Consider the following 23,196-nt stretch of genomic DNA (forward strand, 5'->3'; position numbering starts at 1 on the left):
AAAAAAAAATTAAGTTTCTGAAATAATTTGATCAAGCAACCTCATTTTTGCCTCGTTTTAAGATTTTATATTGTAAATTGAGACTTGATGGGGATTCATAATAGATATGTGGGTTGTATTGTTTTAGAAGTCTGTGGTTGTCCTTTTTAATGTAGAATTAAGGACGGATCCAGTACTATGTTACATAAGCTCTTCATGTTTTTGTTTTCCTTGTCTTTGCTTGTATAATTAAGAAGAAAGAAAATCCAAGAGTCGCACAAAAATGACACGGACACAAAATATTAAATGTATTCCATAATATTTTCATTAACAAAAACTGTTCGTTTAAGTGGAGGTCAAACCTTCAATTCTGCTGACCCGCTGGCGGTCCTCCTCCAGAATGGAGCACTATGTCACGAAAAAATTCTCCAAATACATGTCAGTTTTGAGGTATCATTTGAAAGCTTAGTATCTGAGCTTTTTAGAGATAACCATCATTTTATGATACATAAAATTTAAAAATAAGGCCTGAAAACATTTCCATCGCAAATCAGCGCCACATAGAGGTCATGTGGTAGAAATATTAATAAGTTAATATTAATTGATTAATAACATCAATTCAATGGAGAGGATCTCCGCTTTCTAATGACATTTTGATTGAGCTTCTAGTCCACTCAGAGGCCGATATATCCGATGAAACAATGGTGGTGGTGCGTGAACTGAAAATAAGACTGAATGTCTATGGACGAGCACATCTATAAAGGCTAAAATGGGTTAGAGCGCCACCTACATTTCTAATAGATATATTGTGATGGAAGGTGAAATCTTTTCTAGTACTTGCTGCCATCTAGTGGAATAAAATGGAAGGATATAAACAGAACCAGAATTGCATGCCTACAAATTTAGGACAACAAAAAATATGTTTTATTTTTTTTTATTCTATTCATCACAAGATTGTAAACATATACAATATTATTTATGATTAATTGGAGTCATTCTTAATTTGTGGGGGTTTCTGAAAACATTTGACCAATTTTTGGCAATTAGTCCACATTATGTGTAAAAGGTGAGCTTTTAAATTTGAGTATCAAAAATTGCAGCCCATAAATGCCCCAGACTTGAGGAACCAAAGATTATCAGTGTTTTACAATACACTCAAGAAAACAAACAATAATTTTTACATTATAATTAAAATGTCATCGAGATCAAGCGATACATGCTGAATTCTAACACAAAGTGCATTCAAACAGCACTGTAGCTGCAGTTTTTTTTCACAATCCTGTAATAAGTGCACTTTTTCATGGATGCTACATATTTATCGAACATAATCTAAAAACACAAGCTTGGGGAGGGCTGTAATGCCATGTGATTTTTTTTTTTTTTCATTTAGCACCACTGTATTTTCTCCCACATAGGGTACAATGTTAGAGTGCCTACATCTACAGTGCTCTGTCATCCAGTACTTCGCTCAGTTTAAGGCATTTTGGGGTAGTGTGCATATGTACATTTTGCATGAATATGAGGGTAAAGGTAATCATAACACTGCTGGTTGTGTTAGCTGATGATGGTAATAAATGTGCATAAACATTCATAGAAAAGATGCTTGTATTTGGTTTAACTTACCTTGTCACTGTATGTGTCACCTCAAGGTAAAACATTTTTATAAATGTGAAAGATAAATTAAATCTTAATTGCAATAACAAAAACCTCCACAGACATGCATTAGTTGTGATTATTTTTGATTAACATAATTATGAGTAATTAGGGCTGATGGTTGTCATTTCTACTGCTATTTACAGGCTGAGCTGGAAAAGTGTAATGGCTTTTATAACATCGGATGACTCAGCAAGTGAATGGCTGAAAGCAAGACGATGAATTTCATAGTTCATTTTTTTCACAAAATGTTGACTGCAATGTGTCAGTCCTTCTGATTCCCATGAATGTTTTTCAGTGTATTTAAGTTAGTTGCAAATGTGCCAAAAATGTAAATGTGAAGATTTCCCGTGTCACGTGCTCAAGCTGTATTCATTCCACACTGAAATACTCTCCGCAATCACGATGTTCTGCACTGATCGTCCGGGAGCGCGCCTCAGTCCGAACAGTCTGCACGCCGCGCTCCTGTACTTTTTGGACATAATATTGTAGAGAATAGGGTTGATCGCGGCGCTGAGGTAAAAGAGCACAAATGAGACCAGGTTGCAATATTCGCTGATTTGAGAAATGAAAGGAGAATTGGCCTCAGATGATTTGGAGAAGAGATAACGACCCACGTGGAACGGCAGCCAGCAGAGAACAAACGCAAGAACAACTACCGCTGATAAAAGAGAAAAAGAGAGAGTTTATTTAAGTCTTGTAGAATGTTTACACTGTTCAAGTCAACTCTATTTCATCCAATTCTAATGTATTCTATTCTCTTCTACAAGTCCTGTATTAGAATACATTTTCATTGAATGAATCTTATTGTATAAATACATTTTAGTAATGAATTGCTTTGGCAATAGTGAGTGTAAAACAATCATGCCAATAAAGTAGGTGGGGGGCGGTATTTTGTATGTCGATTCTACTTTTCTATTCTATACTGTAAATTGTACTTTTACATTTTGGGGGTATACGTATGTTATTTGTATCAATGCTTTGGAAATATTGAGTGTAAAACAATCATGCCAATAAAGTAATAACTTTGAGAAAGCTAATTCGTGTTTAGGGTTTGGTCTATTCTATATAGTTAATTGTATTACAATTATTATTATTATTATGGTTACACCTTATTTTACAGTGTTCATGTTACTGTAGATTTACATGGAAGTTACTGAGTAATATTAGTGAACTACATGTAATTACTCTGTAATTATTTTTTAGAGCTCTTTGTACTTAAATATTGTTAATACTTTAGTAATTAGTAATAGTTATTGTTGCTTTGGCAATATTGAGATTAAAAACAATCATGCCAATGAAGCTACTTTGAACTGATAGTTTATTCTATTCTCTCCTATATTGTAAATTGTAATATATTCATTGCCATTACTGACACCTTTCTGATATTTGTATCAATGCTTTGCAATATTGAGTGTAAAGCAATCATGACAATTAAGTAATAGCTCTGAGAAAGCTAATTCATATTTTGCTGCATGTTCTACAATTGTATTGTTTTCTATTCTATTCTTTTCTAATCTATTCTATATTGTAAATTGAGTTATTATCACTATTATTATTATTATTATGGTTAAACTTTATTTTACAGTGTTCACATTACTGTGAATTTACTTACTGAGTAATTCTACTGAACTACATTTAAGTAGTGTGTAATTATTTTTGCAATATTTAATGTAAAACCAATCATGCCAATGAAGCTTCTTTGAACTGATAGAATTTATTCTTGTTGAATGCATATGCTAGTCCGTTGTAAAATGTAATATATTTATTACCATTACTGGCAACTTTTAGTTATTTGTATTCATGCTTATCTGTATAATTGTAAAGCAGGGCTAATTGCGTTTCTTATACAAGTGGGATTTGATTTACACGTTATATTTTCTTAGCTTATTTACAATCTTTCAAAACCACAAAAAAGTCCAAACTATTTTCATGCAACCTGCTATATAACTCTTCTATTACATTATGATGAACCCATTATTAAAATAGCCTACGCTTTTTGCAGGACTTTATTGAGCTCACCCAGCATTTTGACAGTCTGCTTATTGTTCTTGTCCCGACTAGAAACGAGTCCAACTGGATTCTCCTTTCTTCTCCACAATCTTCTGCCTATGAGGCTGTATAACACAGTCAAACAGAGGACCGGGAGGAAGAAAAACACACTGGACACCCAAACCATCATGGTCAAGAGTCCGGACCGGATGGCATATTCGGTCGCTTTACACTCATTGGTCTCCCAGGAATTGGTGCCGTTCTCGTGCTCGACTCCAACTAGAATGAATATGGGTCCAGCACTGAAGAGAGCCACAGTCCAGAGGAGTACAACCACCCCTTTCACCCGACCCCGCGTGACGATGACTTTTGCCCTGAAGGGAAAACAAATGGCGAAGTATCTCTCCACGCTCAGGGCGGTGATGTTGAGGATGGTGGAGTACGTGCAGCTTTCACTCACAAACTGAAAGAGTTTGCACAGTTCATCACCGAAGTTCCACGGTCGGTACCGCCAAACCCGGTACAGGTCTAGGGGCATGCACAGGAAAATGAGCAGGTCTGAAAGTGCCATGCTGCAGAGGTACAGGTTGGTGGTGGTTCGCATGTCTTTGTATTTGGTGACCACCAGGATGGTCAACAGGTTTCCAGTTATTCCAACGAGGAAAAGTAAAGAGCACGTCACTGTGATGCCAGTCAGTATAGGCACTGGGAACAGATGGATCGGGTACTCAAAGTCCACGCTAGTGGCATTACTGTCCATAATGTCCTCATCATCGCATAAACTGATGCAGCTGGTCACGTTCGTCCAATTAGTCATTATGAAGATTTCAGAGCATTTGCATGGGTTTCAGAGGTGCATCATGACTTCCACCCAGTTGTTTCGTTCTATGCGCATCTTACAAGGTGTCAAATGCACAATATAAGAACTGCACGCTAGTAACCTGTCAAAGATGCGCTCTGAGCTGCGCGCGGGGTTCGATGGTACACTGTCCACGCCACACATGCGCACAACAAATCATTTTGCCTCGACTAATTATTTGACTCTAATAAGCATGTTTTTGCAAATTCTCTGTCCCTTTGCAAAGCATGTTGTACGCTTGAAACTTTTATACCCAACGTTATTCCAAACACATACGATTAGTTTCATGCAGAGACTAAATAAAAACGATATTGTAAGGCACTGTTTAATATTTGTTCGTTTTATGCCACCTGGTGGTATGACGTGACCATCCTGTACGCTTTCATTATGGCATTATGCTTGTAGATCGGAATAAACAGGGAGTGTGGAAGGCGAGATGAGGTTGGTGCTGTCCATGGTGCTGTAGTGGTTGATGTTTGTTTGGCCACGTTTTATTATAAAACATGGGATTTTCCTCCTCTGTTGTATTCCGCGTCAAATTTCATTGTCACAGCGTAAAGATTTTATTTTTGATTTGTGAGTTATAAAATGCAGAAACTTTTAAAAAAATATATTCACATTTTTGACAAATAAATATGAGTAATCACTTATGTTCTTGTTCATTTCTGTTGTCTGTATTATAAGTTAAATTTTGACGTTTCTTTTTCAGTCAGTGAGATATGTGAAAACAGGCTGTTGGGCGCAATTTGATTTTTCCAATTATCACCACACGATGGCAGCATTGTCCATCATCAGGCAGTGGTGCTTTTCATAAATCTCAAAGTACTTTTTGGGAATAATGGATTTCCATGTATTTTTCAGAGTGTTCCTATAATTAAAAAATATCAACATTTGTACCTTATCACCTGTTCAAAATATTGGTCCAGCAAGATGTTAGTTTTTCCTTTCTTTACAATGCAGTTAAAATATGGAAATAACTAACATAATATGTATTCAAGGAAAGTAACATTACTACCTGCATTTATTTTTTTGTTTTCACACTATCTACACTCAAAACAATATTCTTCCTATTTTTAAGATTTACCCATTTTATTTTTCATAACAAATTTCCATCAAATTGAGTTGGGTAACACTTAACAAAATTATATTAATAAAACTTGACTATATTTTTAACTTTAAGTTTGTTAAAGATTACTGTAATCATGACTAGGTTGAAGTCGTTAAAACTCATTCTTTTTACCACTCCACAGATTTCATATTCATATAAGTCGTTTAGGACATCTAGCTACTTTGTGCATGACACAAGTCATTTTCCAACAATTGTTCACAGATAGATTGTTTCACTTTTAATTGACTATATCACAATTCCAGTGGGTCAGAAGTTTACATACACTAATTTAACTTTGCCTTTAAGGAGCTTGGAAAATGTAAGAAAATTATGTCAAGCCTTTAGGTAATTAGCCTGTTAGCTTCTGATAGACTCATTTGAGTCAATTGGAGGTGTACCTGTAGATTTATTTTAAGGTTTACTTTCAAACTCAGTGCCTCTTTGCTTGACATCATGGGAAAATGTAAAGAAATCAGCAAAGACCTCAGAAAAAAAATAATTGTGGACCTCCAGAAGTCTGGTTCATCCTTGGGAGCAATTTCCAAATGCCTGAAGGTGCCACATTCATCTATAGAAACAATAGAATGTATGAACACAATGGTACCACACAGTCATCATACCACTCAGGAAAGAGACACATTCTGTCTCCTAGAGATTAATGTAGTTTTGTGTGAAAAGTGCAAATCAATCTCAGAACTACACCAAAGGACCTTGTGAAGATGCTGGAGAAAACAGGTAGACAAGTATCTATATCCACAGTAAAACGAGTCCTATATCAACATAACCTGAAAGGCTTGAAAGGGTAAGGCTTGCAAGCCTTGAAGGTCCAAACTGGCAAATCTGGTTCAGTCCATGAGGAGGAGATGCACTGCAGTACTTATTGCAGCTGGTGGCCAAACCGTATACTGACTGTTACTCCCCCAACACACACATTATTCTATTTCTGTTAGTCACATGTCTGTGAAACTTGTTCAGTTTATGTCTTAGTTGCTGAATCTTTTTATGTTCATACAAATATTTACACATGATAAGTTTGATGAAAATAAAAACAGATGAAAGTGAGAGGATGTTAAGTTACACTCAGGACCTTCAGGACAGAAATGTCCCCATTGAAATCCATTAAAACAGCATTATTTGATCCCAGTGCCACTAAAGCATTAACCATGAATCATATTAAGCTTTCATTCCAGAGCCCTGGCTTCAAAATTGAAATGTTTAATATTTTCCACTAGATGTTTCTCATGTTTAGCCTATGGAGCAAATACGTGCTTTTTTTTCCTATTTTCTGTATTATAGAGCACAGCAGGCAAATTGAATAAATGATGCAGCTACAATTGTGTGGGTGTGTTGATATAGATGTCAGAGTGTGTAATGTGTATCTGTGTATTGAGAAATGTGTGTGCGTGCATGTGCGTGTGAGTGTAAAAAAAACAACAGCGTCAGTATGTAAAGAAACTGGCATTGAAAGGGTTAAAATCCTGAAAATAAGTGAATATTTGGAAATTATGATCAGGACTGATCATGGTTAAAAAATCTATGTCAGTGACAGTAGAATATAATATAATATATAATATTTTTATATTATAAAATACTGAAAGTGGAAAATAATATTACTATATAACATTATTAATATATAATATTATTATAGCAGTTTTTTGACGCGGACATTTTTGTCCTCTAAGGACCTCTGAGTAACTTTTTTAAATTGACATAATTAAAGAACGGAATGATTGGGATGCCGCAGTGGCACGCGCGCAACAGAATGCATACTCATACTGTAGTACATTTGCGCGTGCACGTACGCATTCATATGGCCAAACTAAGCAATGCTGAACTCCGTGGTCCACGTAGTCGATCCGATGTAATACATCCAAAAATAAATACATGTGATCAAGCTAGTATTATCACCCTATAAATCTCAAAATAAACTATTAAATAAGCTGGCTTGTACTTCCTGAATATATATATTTTCAAACAAGATGAATATGGCATGAATATTGACCAATGTTAGCACAATCAGTTTTAGTGACACTGTTAATGACAGTAAACGCCTCTGCACAGTGTAATTGGGCGGGGCGGCGGGTCCAATAGCGCAAACGAGGAAGCGCGAGCTTAATGATCCACGTTCGCTTTTCCGAGGAGATCAGCTGGTTCAGAGCAGTCCAGACATCTGCCTCCCTCCAGTTCTTCTTAAGGTATGTTCCTATGCTTTTATCCAAACCGTATTGGAGTATCTAACGCAATTTAGCTTTAATCTCTGGGTAGAAACAACTAAGTTTGACACACGCGGAAAAGTAGTTCATCCATCCATCCATCCATCCATCGTCAACCGCTTATCCTGTGTACAGGGTCGCGGGGAAAAGTAGTTCATCTGAGCTTTAAAAGACACTGACAACTACAGACATGTGTCTTAATGCAATAAGAGTGACTTGTTTGAAATGCATGGCGACACAAGGAGGCAGCAGCCATATATACTATGACAGCTTTATGGACTGTATCAAAAAAGCTCATTGTGGGATGTCAGAAAGTTTCCAAATAAATTTCGTTAAACTATATTAAGAAACTGAGCGTGACAACTTTAAAACAATGCAGTTATGTTTCCATTGCTCACACCCACTTATTTTGCATGGCAAACAACCTGCTGTACCTGCATGGCAACTTTGGAGACCTGAACTGATTGTTACTATTGCTCCAGCTGACTGACATGTTTAAGCCAAATCTTTCGAAAAACAGTGTTGTTGACCTGCTGTGTTTTGGTTGTCAAAGCATTATCATTATGTGGTCCTTTCATCCAAGATTTAGGAGTATATGATAAACATGCTCCATTCCCTTGATTAAAACTGAGCACAAACCAAATAGGAGCATCTACAATTATCTTATTTATGATGTACAGAAGATCCATGTTATCTTTTATAGTCTGGCCATATTTAAGCACACCTCTAAAGTACATTAGAGCAGCCCTGTAAGTTTGTTTGGTCAGTTTGTTTTCATATCTTAAGGATCTAGAACATTGTAAATGGATTGGGAGTTTTTGGTTGACTTAGAGGGCAGGTGTTTGAGCATGGGTTTAGAGTTGCCCTTTGTACTCTAATGAGGCAAAATATGTGTTATCCCACTGTTAACTGACAGCAGCACTCATAAATAGTGTGTATGTGTTGGAGAGATACTATAACTGTGTATTAACACACATTTAAGGACCAAGGGGTGTGGTTTCTGAGTACATGTTTAGGATCATGAGAAATTACAGGAGGATTGTCATGTGATTAAGCTGTTATAGAGGAGGATACGCCTTATCTGTATGTTATATATCAGCTGTATGTTACATTGATCAAATTGTTGCTTGGTTACAAGAGTTGCTAAACTGGTGTTTGTCTTTTAGCTTGTTGCGATATCATCTTTTTTTCCCCTTCAGAAGCACAGAGGGTTGCATGACTTGTGTTGCAAATAAAGGCTAATTCACACTGCCTTAAACAAACACCAATAAAAACATTTTCTCATGGAACACAAGGAAATGTTCAGCAGAAAGACAGTCCCAGTCCCCATTCACCTTCATTGCATGGGAAAAAAAAGATGCAATCAATGGGATGGTTCACCCAAAAATGTTTATTCTCTCATTTACTCACCCTCATGCCATCACAGATGTGTATGACTTACTTTCTTTGGGAACTATCACTTTAAGTGAATGGTGACTGAGACTAACATACTGCCTAACACCTCCTGTTGTGTTCCACTGAAGAAAGAAAGTCATACAGGTTTGCAACAACATGAAGGTTAATAAATGACTTAAATTACTTGAAGTGGTCTCACAAGCAAGTTCAGATGAAAGCTGTTGGCTGTATATTTGAGAACTTCTCTTATGGTTATTTCTCAGGGAAGTGGTTCAATTAACCTATTTTGTTTGGCATCTTTGAAAACAAGAAACATGTCCAAGCAAGTGCGTTGGCCTAGAAAAGTGGAAATAGACTTTGTGGTCTCTGTGTAATTTTCTTTTTTAGACGAAGGAGAGGAAGTTAAATTACGCATTTGTGGATGAGCAATATTGATGTATCCTAAGTAGGGCTGGGCGATATTTCCAAAATTGTTATCACGATAATCTTTTTCATATTGTTCTATATCGATATTTATCACGATATACATTTACACATTGCACTTTCTTTTTTTATTTCAAAGTTAAAGGAAGAAGAACAAATAAATTCAAAACAGTCAAAATAATCTATACAAAACTGCACAGGGGGTCCAGATACGGCCAAAGCAGTGGGGTCTGCGGGATCTTTTACCAAAATATTCAAATATTTTATAGTTTATCAATTGAAAATGAATGTTAAAAGAGCATCTCTCTCCTAGCGCTGTGAGCGCCTTTGAGTGGATTTCGTCCACCCCCGTGGAAACACAGCCTGAGAAAGCCGAACTGCTTGTGTTTTAGCAACACTTAGTAAATATCTCTACGTTTGATCTCATTTAACGTAACATGATATTACCATTAACTCTAATGATGACACGTGAGAGCAGCACTGCAGCTCGCTCTTGATTGAGGAGGAGAGCTCACAGTCCAGATGCACTCTAAACTTTCCAAACAGCTTCAGGTGATGTAGATCACAAAGTATGAGGGAATTATAATGCAAAAATACAGAAGCACTCTCGTTGTGGAATAAGTGGTGCTGGATCTGAAACTGGTATTTCTCTGTGCGGTCAGCGCCTCTTATGAGTTGCGCGAGTGCCCCGATCTAATGGAGAGAGATTGAAACTGCACCCGGCTGAGGCACACTCTGTCATGGGGACGCTTGTCCCTCAAACACTCAAACACAACGCACGCTTAATGCAGCTGGATTATAACATGATGGCTCTCGATTTACTGAATCATAATATATGTGTCACTGTGCATTTCTTATCGTGAAGAAAATTGGCAATAAGGAGCTTTATTATTAAGAGAGAGTTTGTTTTTTTGTGAGTTAAAGATGGATTGAAGTGAACAGAAAGGTGAGAGAGGAAGTCTTTGTCCCATTATACACAGCAACAAAATATGTTTTTGTTTTGTCTTGTTTTCCAATATAAATATCTAAAACTGCTTTAAAACAATGTACATTTACTTTAGCAGCTATGCTGAAGAATAAAAATTGTTATCTGAGAATGTTGAAAAATCAAAAGTAACAGTCAGTATCTGATGTGACCACCAGCTGCATTAAGTGCCAGATTTGCCAGTTCTTGCTGTGAGATGTTACCCTACTCTTCCACCAAGGCACATGCAAGTTCCCGGAGATTTCTGGGGGGAATGGGCCTAGCCCTCCGATCCAACAGGTCCCACACGTGCTCAATGGGATTGAGATCCGGGCTCTGACATTCCTGTGTTGCAGGAAATCACACACAGAAAGAGCAGTATGGCTGGTGGCATTGTCATGCTTGAGGGTCATGTCAGGATGAGCCTGCAGGAAGGGTAGCACATGAGGGAGGAGGATGTCTTCCCTGTAACGCACAGCATTGAGATTGCCTGCAATGACAACAAGCTCAGTCTGACGATGCAGTGACACACCTCCCCAGATCACGAAGGACCCTCCACCTCCAAATCGATCCCGCGCCGGAGTACAGGCGATATCGCTTCGCTTATCGTTTCGATAAATGCGAGTCCAACCATCATCCCTGGTGAGACAAAACCAAGACGAGCACTTTTTGCCAGTCCTGTCTAGTCCAGTGAAGGTGGGTTTGTGCCCTTAGGAGATGTTGTTGCTGGTGATGTCTTATAAGGACCTGCCTTACAACAGGCCTACAAGCCCTCAGTCCAGCCTCTCTCAGCCTATTGTGGACAGTCTGAGCACTGATGAAGGGATTGTGTGTTCCTGGTGTAACTCGGGCAGTTGTTGTTGCCATCCTGTACCTGTCTCGCAGATGTGATATTCAGATGTACTGATCCTGTGCAGGCGTTGTTACAGGTGGTCTGCCTCTGTGAGGATGATCAGCTGTCCTTCCTGTCTCACTGTAGCACTGTTTTAGGCATCTCACACTACAGACATTGCAATTTATTGCCCTGGCCACATCTGCAGTCCTCATACCTCCATGCAGCATGCCTAAGGCACGTTCACGCAGATGAGCAGGGACACTGGGCATCTTTGTTTTGGTGTTTTTCAGAGGTTGTAGAAAGGTATCTTTAGTGTCAGAAGTTTTTATAACTGTGAACTTCATTCCCTACTGTCTGTAAGTGTATTTTAGATGGAAAACAAGACAAAAACACTTGATAACAAAATGATTTTTTTTGCAGTGAATTGCAACCCTAACCTGGACCCTAACCCTATACTGAATTAAAATTAATAAATGTATTTTTCCCTATAATTCAGTGAATGTCATTCAGAGGTATTTTTAAAAGATGAGTTTTTCCTCTTTACTGTTAATAAGCACGATCAAGTCGGGCACAAGCTGAATATTCGGTTAAGAGCTAATGATTAATCTTTGCAATAATCGCTGAATAGTCGAATAATCATTCTTATTGTCGTTAGATTAATAGATAATCAAAATAATAGTTAGTTGCAGCCCTAGTTAGAACACGATTTTCTCTGCGATTTGTTCTGTGGAGCTCAAACACCAGATTTGTGATGATCTTTGTCAGACTGTGGGGATATTATGAAATAACGTACAAAATGCCTAAGCATCGATGGGGATGTGGTGTTGCACTGTACAATCTCTTATAGGTTGTATAAATCTCTTAGCCAAAAAAGAAATGAGTTGGTAGATGACCGTGGGTATGTTAGTGGTGAGATGCATTTGTGAGTCACTTCTCATAAGATTTAGGGCATGACTCCAGACTTAATGAATGTCCTGTGACCAGACACAAACTCAGTCACTTTGTCCATAATCTTTAGCTTTAGGATAAACATGTCAATGCACTTTCTTGAAATTTAGTCAAACTGGAATCATGTCATTTCCAGTTTGTCACTCATTTATGGTATTTTACCATTACAATTGCTTGCTCTTCATCTTATTCTAAACTTTATGATAACACTAGTGCAGACAATCTCTTAGACTGACATTAAACGAGAAAGGCAGTGAACTCTTATGACTTGGGCCAGGAAGCAACCACCTAGCAACCTTCTGGAACACTCTAGCAACCACCCTAGCATTGTAGCAGTAGGTTTTGCATGGGCATTAACCTCTCAGATTTTCCTCCAAAAATCTGAAAAAACAATTCTATAAAGATTGAATCTTAAAATTGATTGAAATTTGAATCTGAATATTCTATTCATTGTGACCCTTTGTTTACTAAGCATGATGCTGTTTATTAAGGATGGCAGAAGTGCAATTAAAAGAACTGGGCTTAAATTAAATGACAAACCACCTTTAATCAAATCTCATTGAGTTTTAACAGCATTAATGCCATTTGCTTAGAGGCTTTTAGACGGGAGGAAATTAAATAAGCTTCATGTGTCAGTCACCACAAGAGGGCGCTTGCTCTACAGATTTAATCTTTATCAAGGAAGCTGTCTTCTTACTTTCTTACTTTCTTTTTAAATTAACATTTATTTTTGATTCTATCTACAGGACAAATAAACACAACCCAAAATATGGAATCAGTTAAATAAATGAATGAAGCTGTCAATTGATCTTAACTTGTATTGAACCCAGAATATTCCTTTTAACATATAGACAAACACTCATGCTTTTTGTAGACCATTTACACATTTTTCATATTAACTGTGAAGCACATAAAATAAAATAAATTCCACATTTCAGCTTATTGTTCCCATCTCGATGGAGAACCGTTAAAAAGTAATACATCAAGCGATAGGGAGCTGTTTGTTTTAAATATATTGTTTTATAATTCAGTTCTAATGATAAACAAAGTAGTGATGGTGGACTTTGGAACAGTTCTTGTTTATGAGTGTGCTCAGCAGTGACAGTGACATATTGCTCCCCTTTGTGATCATTAGCTGGTAACATTCATCCGTTGTTCAGTTGATGTTCAATAAAAAAAATGAATAAAGAAATGCCTGACCAACATTAGCACTCCTCTGGAATTCTTTACAATAGCCCATTAGAAAAGAAGTAGGCAGGATGCACATTATTGGACATGCAGTTAATATATCACTAACACACATTTTATGGATCCCTGGATAAAAACTGATCAGCTTGTCCGTGTAGTCACAGAATTGACAATGACTCAAGGGTGTTGTTCAAGGGTGGGAATGAGTACAGAACAAAGCTTATGCTTGTTTTACATTCATTCAGGATTCAGGATTGATCTGTGCTTCATAAAACATTTAGTAATCATTTACTCAATCTCATGTTGTTTCAAACCTGTATGGATTTTCATTTTTCTTCATAGTCACCATTCACTTTCATGGCAGGGAAAAATAAGATCAAAAGGTCAAATGTCGCCTGGTCGATAGATCAGCATATAACTAGAATGCATACCATACTGTGTATACAGTCTCTGATAACTACATATTACAATGCTAAAAATTAGATCATAACACATAGTTAGGGATGTACTGTAAATGAGGGTTATGATGCATATTTGTGTGTTGTTTCAGCCAATGTAATTTGAGTTGCTCAAAAGCAAATAGTTCTGTTTGTTTAAAGGAACATCACCATCATGTTCTTTATCACATTGCAGCCATCTGAAGTTGCACATTGTCACTTTCTGTCTTTTCTTTATCTTGGATTTCCATCACCACTGCAAAGGCCACAAGTCTTGCATTTCAGATATGGGTGCGACACACAGTTTAGGTGTGACTTTACGACACGTGTTTGCGAGTGCGTGTGTAGGAACTGTCGTGTCATCTGACAAACAGTCCTACCAGAAGATGTGCGTTTAATAACAGCTTTCTCCAGGAGACAAGAGGGAGAACAAGCAGACTGCTCTTAAATGCTTTGTGTTTAAATGCAGCGCTTTACTAAGAACTTCAGTCAAGAATGTAATGTTTATACACTACTTTTTAAATGTTTAAAAAGTGAAAAAAAAAAGGCAATGATTAATTATGTTTGTATATAGAATCAATCCACCCATAGATAAGGGAAGGAGATGAGTTTGGTATAAGATATTGGCACCAAATCTTTTAGAAAAACATTAACTTATAGTATTTGTTTATGTGGAAGTGTCGATCTCTAATAAGGAAGTCTTCAAAAGATAAAAAGCACATCCTTTATCACACTAAACATACAGTGCCAGCTGCATGTTCATGCTTCTCTGTTAAAGGGATAGTTCACCCAAAAACAAAAAATTCTCTCATCATTTACTCACCCTCATGCCATCCCAGATGTGCTTAACTTTCTTTCCTCTGCAGAACACAAACGAAGAATTTGAGAAGAATATCTCGGATCTGTAGGTCCATACAATGCAAGTTAATAATGACCAAACACTTTAAAAATCCAAAAAACACACAAAGGCAGCATATAAGTAATCCATAAGACTCCAGTGTTTTAAGCCATGTCTTCTGAAGCAATCCAATCGATTTTGGGTTGAACAGACCAAAATGTATCTCGTTTTTCACTGTACATTTTGTCATTGCAGCTCCTAGCATGCTAATTATTTCAAGCTCGATTACACTTCCTAGTGCTTGCAGATAGATTGCGCTAGGAAGTGTAACTGAGCTTGAAATCATGATCACCAAGGAGACCGCTGATGTCAAGATTTGTAGTGAAAACAAATAGTTATATTTTGGTCTGTTCTCACCCAAAATTGATTGGATTACTTGAGAAGATTTGGATTAAACCATTGGAGTCTTAAGGCCTTTGCTCAACAAACGCAATTGTTTGGCACGATTTCTCACCGCGATCAACATTTGAATATAAACAATAGATTCCTAATGAGACCTAGAGCAAACATTTTCACCAAATCGTGCCACGACAGAGCTTTTTTTTTTTAAAGCGAGTGTGTCGTGTTTATTTTTCTTCACCCAGTGAAGAAAAGCCCCGACCAATAATATATAAGCTTTAGCTCACATGTCTGAAGTCTTTGCAGTTATTAGAACCAGAACAACTGGTGGCGCTAAAGCACAAAGTTTTTTTGACTAACAACATTAAATGCCGAAGTAACTCGAGGAAGAAATCCTGAAGATGCAGTAAAGATGTATATTTCATTTACAACAAATGCCTTAAAAACTGAAATAATTTTTTCTCATATGGATTCTCTTAACATGCATTAAGCTGCATCACTGCCTTGCATCCACTCTTCTGTGGATTGTCCTCATAATTTATTCCACATTGCTGCATTGTTTAGCCTTAGCATTTAATCTTACATGAGCTTTCTTATATCTTTAATATAATATATATCAAGCCATATTTCCCTTCGTATCACTTTTTTAATAAACCACTTTACAGATCTTAAGTGTTTTTCTTTGTGAAATATTAATACTATGCTGACCTGCAGTGCACTCTGCATGCCTTTTGAATGCCAAAAACAAAATAGTTTTTGCTATGCTATTTTTTATAGTCATTAGTAGTAGTATTAATTATCAGTAATGGGTCACACTAAATGTGAGTTTTTTTTCTTTTCTTTTGCTTTTCTTTGTTTACTTTTATGCTGCCTTTATGTGCTTTTTGGAGCTTCAAGGTTTTGGTCAGCATTCACTTGCATTGTATGGACCTCCAGAGCTGAGATATTTTTATAAAAACTTTGTTTGTGTTCTGCAGAGGAAAGAAAGTCACACACATTTGGAATGGTACAGGAATGGTGGTGGCGTAGTGTGCAAAAGCACAAAACTTGTAAGCAGAAGGTTGCCGGCTCGATCGTCACCATTGTGTCCTTGAGCAAGGCACTTAACTCCAGGTTGCTCCAGGGGAATTGTCCCTGTAATAAGTGCTCTGTAAGTCGCTTTGGATAAAAGCGTCTGCCAAATGCATAAATGTAAATGTAAACGTAAATGCATGAGTGTGAGTAAATAATAAGAAAATTTTCATTTTAGGTTGAACTATCCCTTTAAGGCTGCAAAGACTCCTCCCCTTTCATCACATGTGACTACATGGTTTCAGCCTCTATTGCCCCCTTTGGTCAAATACACTGACACACAGAACTGTCTTCCTGTGAGTGGTGTGTGAGTGGGCAGTGTGTGTTTGGCTGTCTTGCATCATTGTGGTTATTTTATTAAAATTTTTTCTGGAAATAAGAAGAAACTCTTGAGGATATCAAAAATGATGGGGCCTCTGCCTGTGAGCGGGCAGGTTAGTCAACTTGCTTTTACAATCAATGAGCCATCCTGTCATTCAAACTCTTCTTGGATGTTTTTCAAATTTACATTTGAACATTTATAAAAACAATGTTCTCTTACCTGAGATAAATGCATGCAAGAAACATTACAATTAGGAATCTTCATTCATAAATAGGTCACTTGTGCAACATTTGTGACAACTGCTTGTAAAAATATATGTAATATATACGCACTGGCCATTCTTTGGGATTATCAGCATTTGCATAAAGAGTGTGATTTCTTTGTACATGTGCAACATGTGGGAGAGTGTGAGTCACTGCGGCGTATGTACATAATAAAGACACACTGTATTTCATAACAACAGAAATTCATTTTGTATTTATCAGATCGGCTTTGTGAAATTTGTGTCAGGTTTGCATTTGAGAACTGGTCGATTTGTGCATTGCAAGTCCTTAAATAGAAATAAGCTTTATTCTTACAATAAATCAATTATTTTGAGGGTCTGCGTGTGAATTTGCTCCCTAAATGCTTCCACACTTGGTTTGCAATAGTCCTGGGGAATTTGCATGACCCAGTAAGTGTCCTCCACCCACCGACTTGTGTCTGGTAGATTGTATTTCTTGCCAACCCACCAGATACACACAGAAAACGCTGCCTTGTGTTTGCATTCTGCAATCAGTAATCAGAATGTGGCTTGTTAGAGCGTTGTACTCTATTAAGAGCATGCTTACTACAGATGCAAATTAAGTTCCACACACTATCGTATTGGGAAGCAGGTGGACTGATTGTTCAGAAACTGGTTCCAGGAAAGATACTACAGTACCAGATAAAAGTTTGGACACATCTCACTGAATGTAGGCTATGTTTTTCATGATCTTTAAAACCTTTTTTAATTAAATAAATACGTTTTTTAGACAATTTCAAAATGGATGAGTTAGACTGGAACTAGATAATGTAGGAAAAGCAACCAACAAGTGGGCAACATACAGTACATGGGAACTCTTTCAATACTAGTTAAAAAGTATCTCAGTGGTACCACATGAAGTTGGTTGAGAATGTGCAGCGGTTTCATTTAGGCAAAAGGTGACTATATATATATATATATATATATATATATATATATATATATACACTCACCTAAAGGATTATTAGGAACACCATACTAATACTGTGTTTGACCCCTTTCGCCATCAGAACTGCCTTAATTCTACGTGGCATTGATTCAACAAGGTGCTGAAAGCATTCTTTAGAAATGTTGGCCCATATTGATAGGATAGCATCTTGCAGTTGATGGAGAGTTGTGGGATGCACATCCAGGGCACGAGCTCCTGTTCCACCACATCCCAAAGATGCTCTATTGGGTTGAGATCTGGTGACTGTGGGGGCCATTTTAGTACAGTGAACTCATTGTCATGTTCAAGAAACCAATTTGAAATGATTCGAGCTTTGTGACATGGTGCATTATCCTGCTGGAAGTAGCCATCAGAGGATGGGTACATGGTGGCCATAAAGGGATGGACATGGTCAGAAACAATGCTCAGGTAGGCTGTGGCATTTAAACGATGCCCAACTGGCACTAAGGGGCCTAAAGTGTGCCAAGAAAACATTCCCCACACCATTACACCACCACCACCAGCCTGCACAGTGGTAACAAGGCATGATGGATCCATGTTCTCATTCTGTTTACGCCAAATTCTGACTCTACCATCTGAATGTCTCAACAGAAATCGAGACTCATCAGACCAGGCAACATTTTTCCAGTCTTCAACTGTCAAATCGTAGCCTCTTTTTCCTATTTGTAGTGGAGATGAGTGGTACCCGGTGGGGTCTTCTGCTGTTGTAGCCCATCCGCCTCAAGGTTGTGCGTGTTGTGGCTTCATAAATGCTTTGCTGCATATCTCGGTTGTAACGAGTGGTTATTTCAGGCAAAGTTGCTCTTCTATCAGCTTGAATCAGTCGGCCCATTCTCCTCTGACCTCTAGCATCAACAAGGCATTTTCACCCACAGGACTGCCGCATACTGGATGTTTTTCCCTTTTCACACCATTCTTTGTAAACCCTAGAAATGGTTGTGCGTGAAAATCCCAGTAACTGAGCAGATTGTGAAATACTCAGACCAGCCCGTCTGGCACCAACAACCATGCCACGCTCAAAATTGCTTAAATCACCTTTCTTTCCCATTCTGACATTCAGTTTGGAGTTCAGGAGATTGTATTGACCAGGACCACACCCCTAAATGCATTGAAGAAACTGCCATGTGATTGGTTGATTAGATAATTGCATTAGTGAGAAATTGAACAGGTGTTCCTAATAATCCTTTAGGTGAGTGTATATATATATATATAGACGTATAGGCCTACTATATGTTATTCTTGCACACTGCCCCATTTCATTACTTCACACTGTGAAGTTTTCCTTTTCTCATTTGAACCTTGAATGACATCAGTGTTTATATAAGTGTAAGATATTTCTCTAGCAGTCTCTGTTTGTATACTGATGCGAGGAGGTGACTTTGGCAGTACCGGTTTGACTAGCAGTACTGTACAGCATTCTTACTGTTCTAAAAGGCTGGAGAGAGAATTGGAGTGACATCCATCTGGTTATTCCTCAGGTTGGTCACACAAGCACACAATGTCCCTCTTTACTGCTTCTGTGGATGAAAAGACTTGGTCGCTTGCCAATTAAGCTGATACCTTTCATACAAAACCATTGGCAGTGCATTAATTACAGGGATAGTCCCATTGGAGCAAGCTGCGGAATAAAGAATGGAACACAGTATCTCTTCAGTCCCTGAATCTCTTTTCATATGAAGTCCCTTAAAGTGCCACCTCCCAATTTTAGGTTATTTTAATATATTATGATATATTTAGATCAAATTTTTTTTTTAATCATATATTGGTTGCAGGGTTTTTCCTGGGTCAAAAATGGTCTTCGGTGGCGAGTGACCTACTTATTCCACACACACACACACACACACACACACACACACACACACACACACACACACACACACACACACACACACACACACACACACACACACACACACACACACACACACACAATGTGTTTATTTATTTTTTTAAAAATTACATTGCAGTTAATTAATATTTAACAACTAAACTATGTTGTTGCGTTTCATGTTTGTATTGAATAAAAGTAATTTTTGATCATCTGAACATTTAGAAACTGGTGCTGTGGAAAATTACGTTATTTCTTTCTATAGGTCTAGTCATAATATTCTGACTGTACTAATGAATAAACCACTTTTATTGATAATCTCAGGTAAGACCATGGATCTTCATAAAAATAAACTTTAATTTTTATGAAAAAAATAATAGGCCAAACACATTTAAAACACGTTTAACATCGACCAAAAAAAAAAAAGAATAGAAAAATTCTGTTATAGTTTAATAGATTTTAATCTGTGTGCTTCAGATATACAGTAAAATAGTTTAAAGCGTATCACTTGCATGAGTGATTCTGCCGTGGATTGTGGGAAACCCATAAAATGCATATTTAGCATGTATAAAGTGCCAAAAGCAAGATGAATATTATAAAATGTGCTTCAAAATGTTTAAACGCATTGAAAAACCTGATGAGTACTAAACATTTAATGTTAGATATTTCAACAAACCTCTAACCCTAAATATGAGCAAAAGTGTTTAATCATACTCTTCCAAATACAATTTGAACACTATAGGATGTAGATAAAGGCACCTGAATGTGAAATACATTGTACCTTCTGGATCGAATCAACTAAATATAAAAGGTTGTTGTGTGTGATGTTCAGTTTCACACTTTAAGCAGTATGAGGTTTGGCCTTGAGTGCTTGTGGGTGTTTGTATTAGGGCTATAGGAGTAGGACTTTGATTTCAAGGGTCAGGTTCCTTTACTGGTTTATACAGGTGATCTAACACTGTTCTGCATTACACGTGCAGGTGCGGTCAGTGAAGACACACAGAGAATTCCAAAACTGCATTTCTCATCTTATCAGAGCTGAGATCTTTCCTCATCACTAAAGGGGTGTTTCTGAAGTTCTCAGTGTGGTAGTTGGAAAATCAGTGTGTTTGGAGACAATGCTGATTAGTGACAAAATAAATTGTTTGGAACAAGCTAACTGTCCCCATGAGGAAAATGGCTTAATAACTATGTAATATGTGCCAAATTAAGTCTAAATTGTGTCAGAAATGTTTCTGTGAGGTTAGGGGATAAAACAATATATAATTGCCTCAGAATATTAACAATATAGTTTAATGGAAAGTCTTTTCCATGATAGAAAAAGATAATGAGTGTGTGTGTGTTCATACTAAGCTATAGTTTGGTTACAAAAATCTGGAAAAAACCTTCTATGGGGACATTCAGGGATGTCCTCAGTTGCAAAATTACTCTTGTTATTATGCCGGTAGTCTTAAAGAGAAAGTACCGTTTTAGCACTTGTTCTACATATCAATCATCATCATCATCATCATCAAAGCTTTATTAAGGACACACATGATCCAAAACACAAATGATAAAACAGAAAAATACAAGAGAGAAAAAAGATTTCAATACTTGTAAATAGTACAAATGATCCATCTTTACAACAAAAATGTCAGTCTAACATTAATATATAGTATTGCTGCATAATTAAAAGCATTAGTCTGTTCAAACTGTGACTTGTTGTTTTGTGTTGTTTATCAATAAACATCATAACTGCAAACTTCCTCTCTTCATTTTGCGTGCAAGTCACAGTTTGTACATCACTGATGTAACAACATTAATGATAACATTAAATGGCAGTTATTCTTTGGTACACATCTTTGGTTTTGGAGGTACTTGAGCCGTACTGATGGTGTTGTGGAGGTATGGAAACTCTGGTCTATAGTAGAGGTCTATGTTATGTCCTTATTTAGATAGCTATGGAAATGTGTTTGAGACAGTTGTTTACTGAAAAAGCTTATTTGACTGTGGTTTGAGTGTGATTTACATAAAATGCAGAGTAATATTTGAATAGCACCTAATCTGTCTATTCCAGTGCTACTTTTTTTTTTTTTTTTAGGAAAAACATAGTCCAAATGTTGGTCTTTTTAACTGTTCAAGACTTAAATCAAGACTCCATTCCTACATTACTTGCTTTGCTACAGTGGCAAACATTGCTGTTTTAACCCTTAAAGGACTATTCTGGGTTCAATACAAGTTAAGCACAATTGACAGCATTTGTGGCAAAATGGTTTAATGGTTATGGATTGGCCCCATTCACTTCCATTGTAAGTGCCTCACTGGAACCCAGATTTTTGCCTTTTATTTTTTATTATTATTTTTAATTTTTTAAGAAAAGGAGAAGCAAGTGCAAGTACATTTTTGTGGTAATCAATATTATGCCACAAATTCAGTTGTTTGAGAGAAACATGAATTGAACCCGGAATATTCCTTTTAAGCTCTGTTGCGCACGGCAACCTGTATATGGCTGATAATACTGTAGTAGGTATTCATTCATGGCTGTAATATGAGCCAACATGAACCACAATTTGCTTTTGCATTTGGCATATTGGGATAGACTGAAGAGCTGAATTGGTGGACAAGAGCCAATTGAATGGGAACCCTCTGTAATGAGATCTCCGTCTCAAACAGCTGAAGAGCGCCGATTGGCCTCATTGAAAAAGTTCTGGCCATGAAACTGCACATAAACACTGAAGCTGGTTGTCTGATCTTTCTAAATTGTAATGTTTTTAATTTGTTTTTTTACTAGGATTTTTAGTCCCATGCACAATTTAGAATACTAAAACTGGAAAGATTTACCATACCCACCTCAGTTTGAGTCAGTTTTCCAAAAATAATTCTACCATTTGTCTTGTTTCAGAGAAAAAATATCACAGATCTACATGAGAGTTCAATAGTTTTTGTGTCACACTGATTCTTTTGAGACCCGAGCCCAGATGAAATTTAGGCTTCCTTAAAATAGGCTTCTTTCTAAGAGCTTTTGCATCATTGAATCAGTAAAGGAAGTGAGAGCCAGCCTATATTCGTCTTCCTTTAGTGGTTACGAAAACCCTGTTGGGTCAGCTAACAGCTCACTTAAGAGAAAAGTGGCTGAACTAAGACTGGTCGTCACTGGTTTCATTTCTGAAGTTCTTGACAATTGTAATTGTCCAATTGTACTTTGACGGCTCCAGGTCACCTCCTGGTCACCTCCATGGCAACAAGAGTTGTGCTTCAACAGAGCTCTGCTCCAAGCACAGAGTATCAGTCAAACCTGATTTAACACTCACCTGGATGCTACAGGCATTTGATCAGTTTTGTATCTGCTGCCGAATCACTGTGTGATCAGCCTATTATATTGATATTCTCAAGGCAGGAATCAATATTTTATACAATACTTTTTTCTGGTTGATCAAAATCGGATTGAGTAAAAAAAGGCAATGTTACACAATTTTGAATCACAATGCACGAAACATAAAGGATTGCAATATTATTGTATAGTGACCCAGATA

The 23,196-nt window shown here is 37.2% G+C and overlaps 2 protein-coding genes across 3 annotated transcripts in view; one reads left to right on the plus strand and one right to left on the minus strand.

Moving 5' to 3' along the window:
• Positions 1-1,985: 1,985 nt before the first annotated feature.
• On the minus strand, positions 1,986-4,441 carry LOC127634557 (growth hormone secretagogue receptor type 1-like). The gene is made up of 2 exons (XM_052114165.1): positions 3,655-4,441; positions 1,986-2,293 (listed from the first exon to the last, which is right to left on the minus strand). Exons 1-2 carry the CDS (start codon positions 4,439-4,441, stop codon positions 1,986-1,988), a joined length of 1,095 nt encoding a protein of 364 aa, XP_051970125.1.
• Positions 4,442-7,663: 3,222 nt separating this feature from the next.
• Positions 7,664-23,196, plus strand: part of LOC127634465 (phospholipase D1-like) — a 42,905-nt gene continuing 27,372 nt past the window's right edge. The window contains exon 1 of one of the 2 annotated variants that reach the window (XM_052114050.1): positions 7,664-7,786. The gene's annotated coding sequence lies outside the window, so the exon portion shown is untranslated. Of the gene's footprint in view, positions 7,787-16,607; positions 16,737-23,196 lie in introns of those variants that run through there. The other variant, XM_052114049.1, reaches the window with a different exon arrangement.

The sequence above is a fragment of the Xyrauchen texanus genome, chromosome 41 (assembly GCF_025860055.1).
Source record: "Xyrauchen texanus isolate HMW12.3.18 chromosome 41, RBS_HiC_50CHRs, whole genome shotgun sequence".
NCBI classification, from domain to species: Eukaryota; Metazoa; Chordata; class Actinopteri; order Cypriniformes; family Catostomidae; genus Xyrauchen; species Xyrauchen texanus.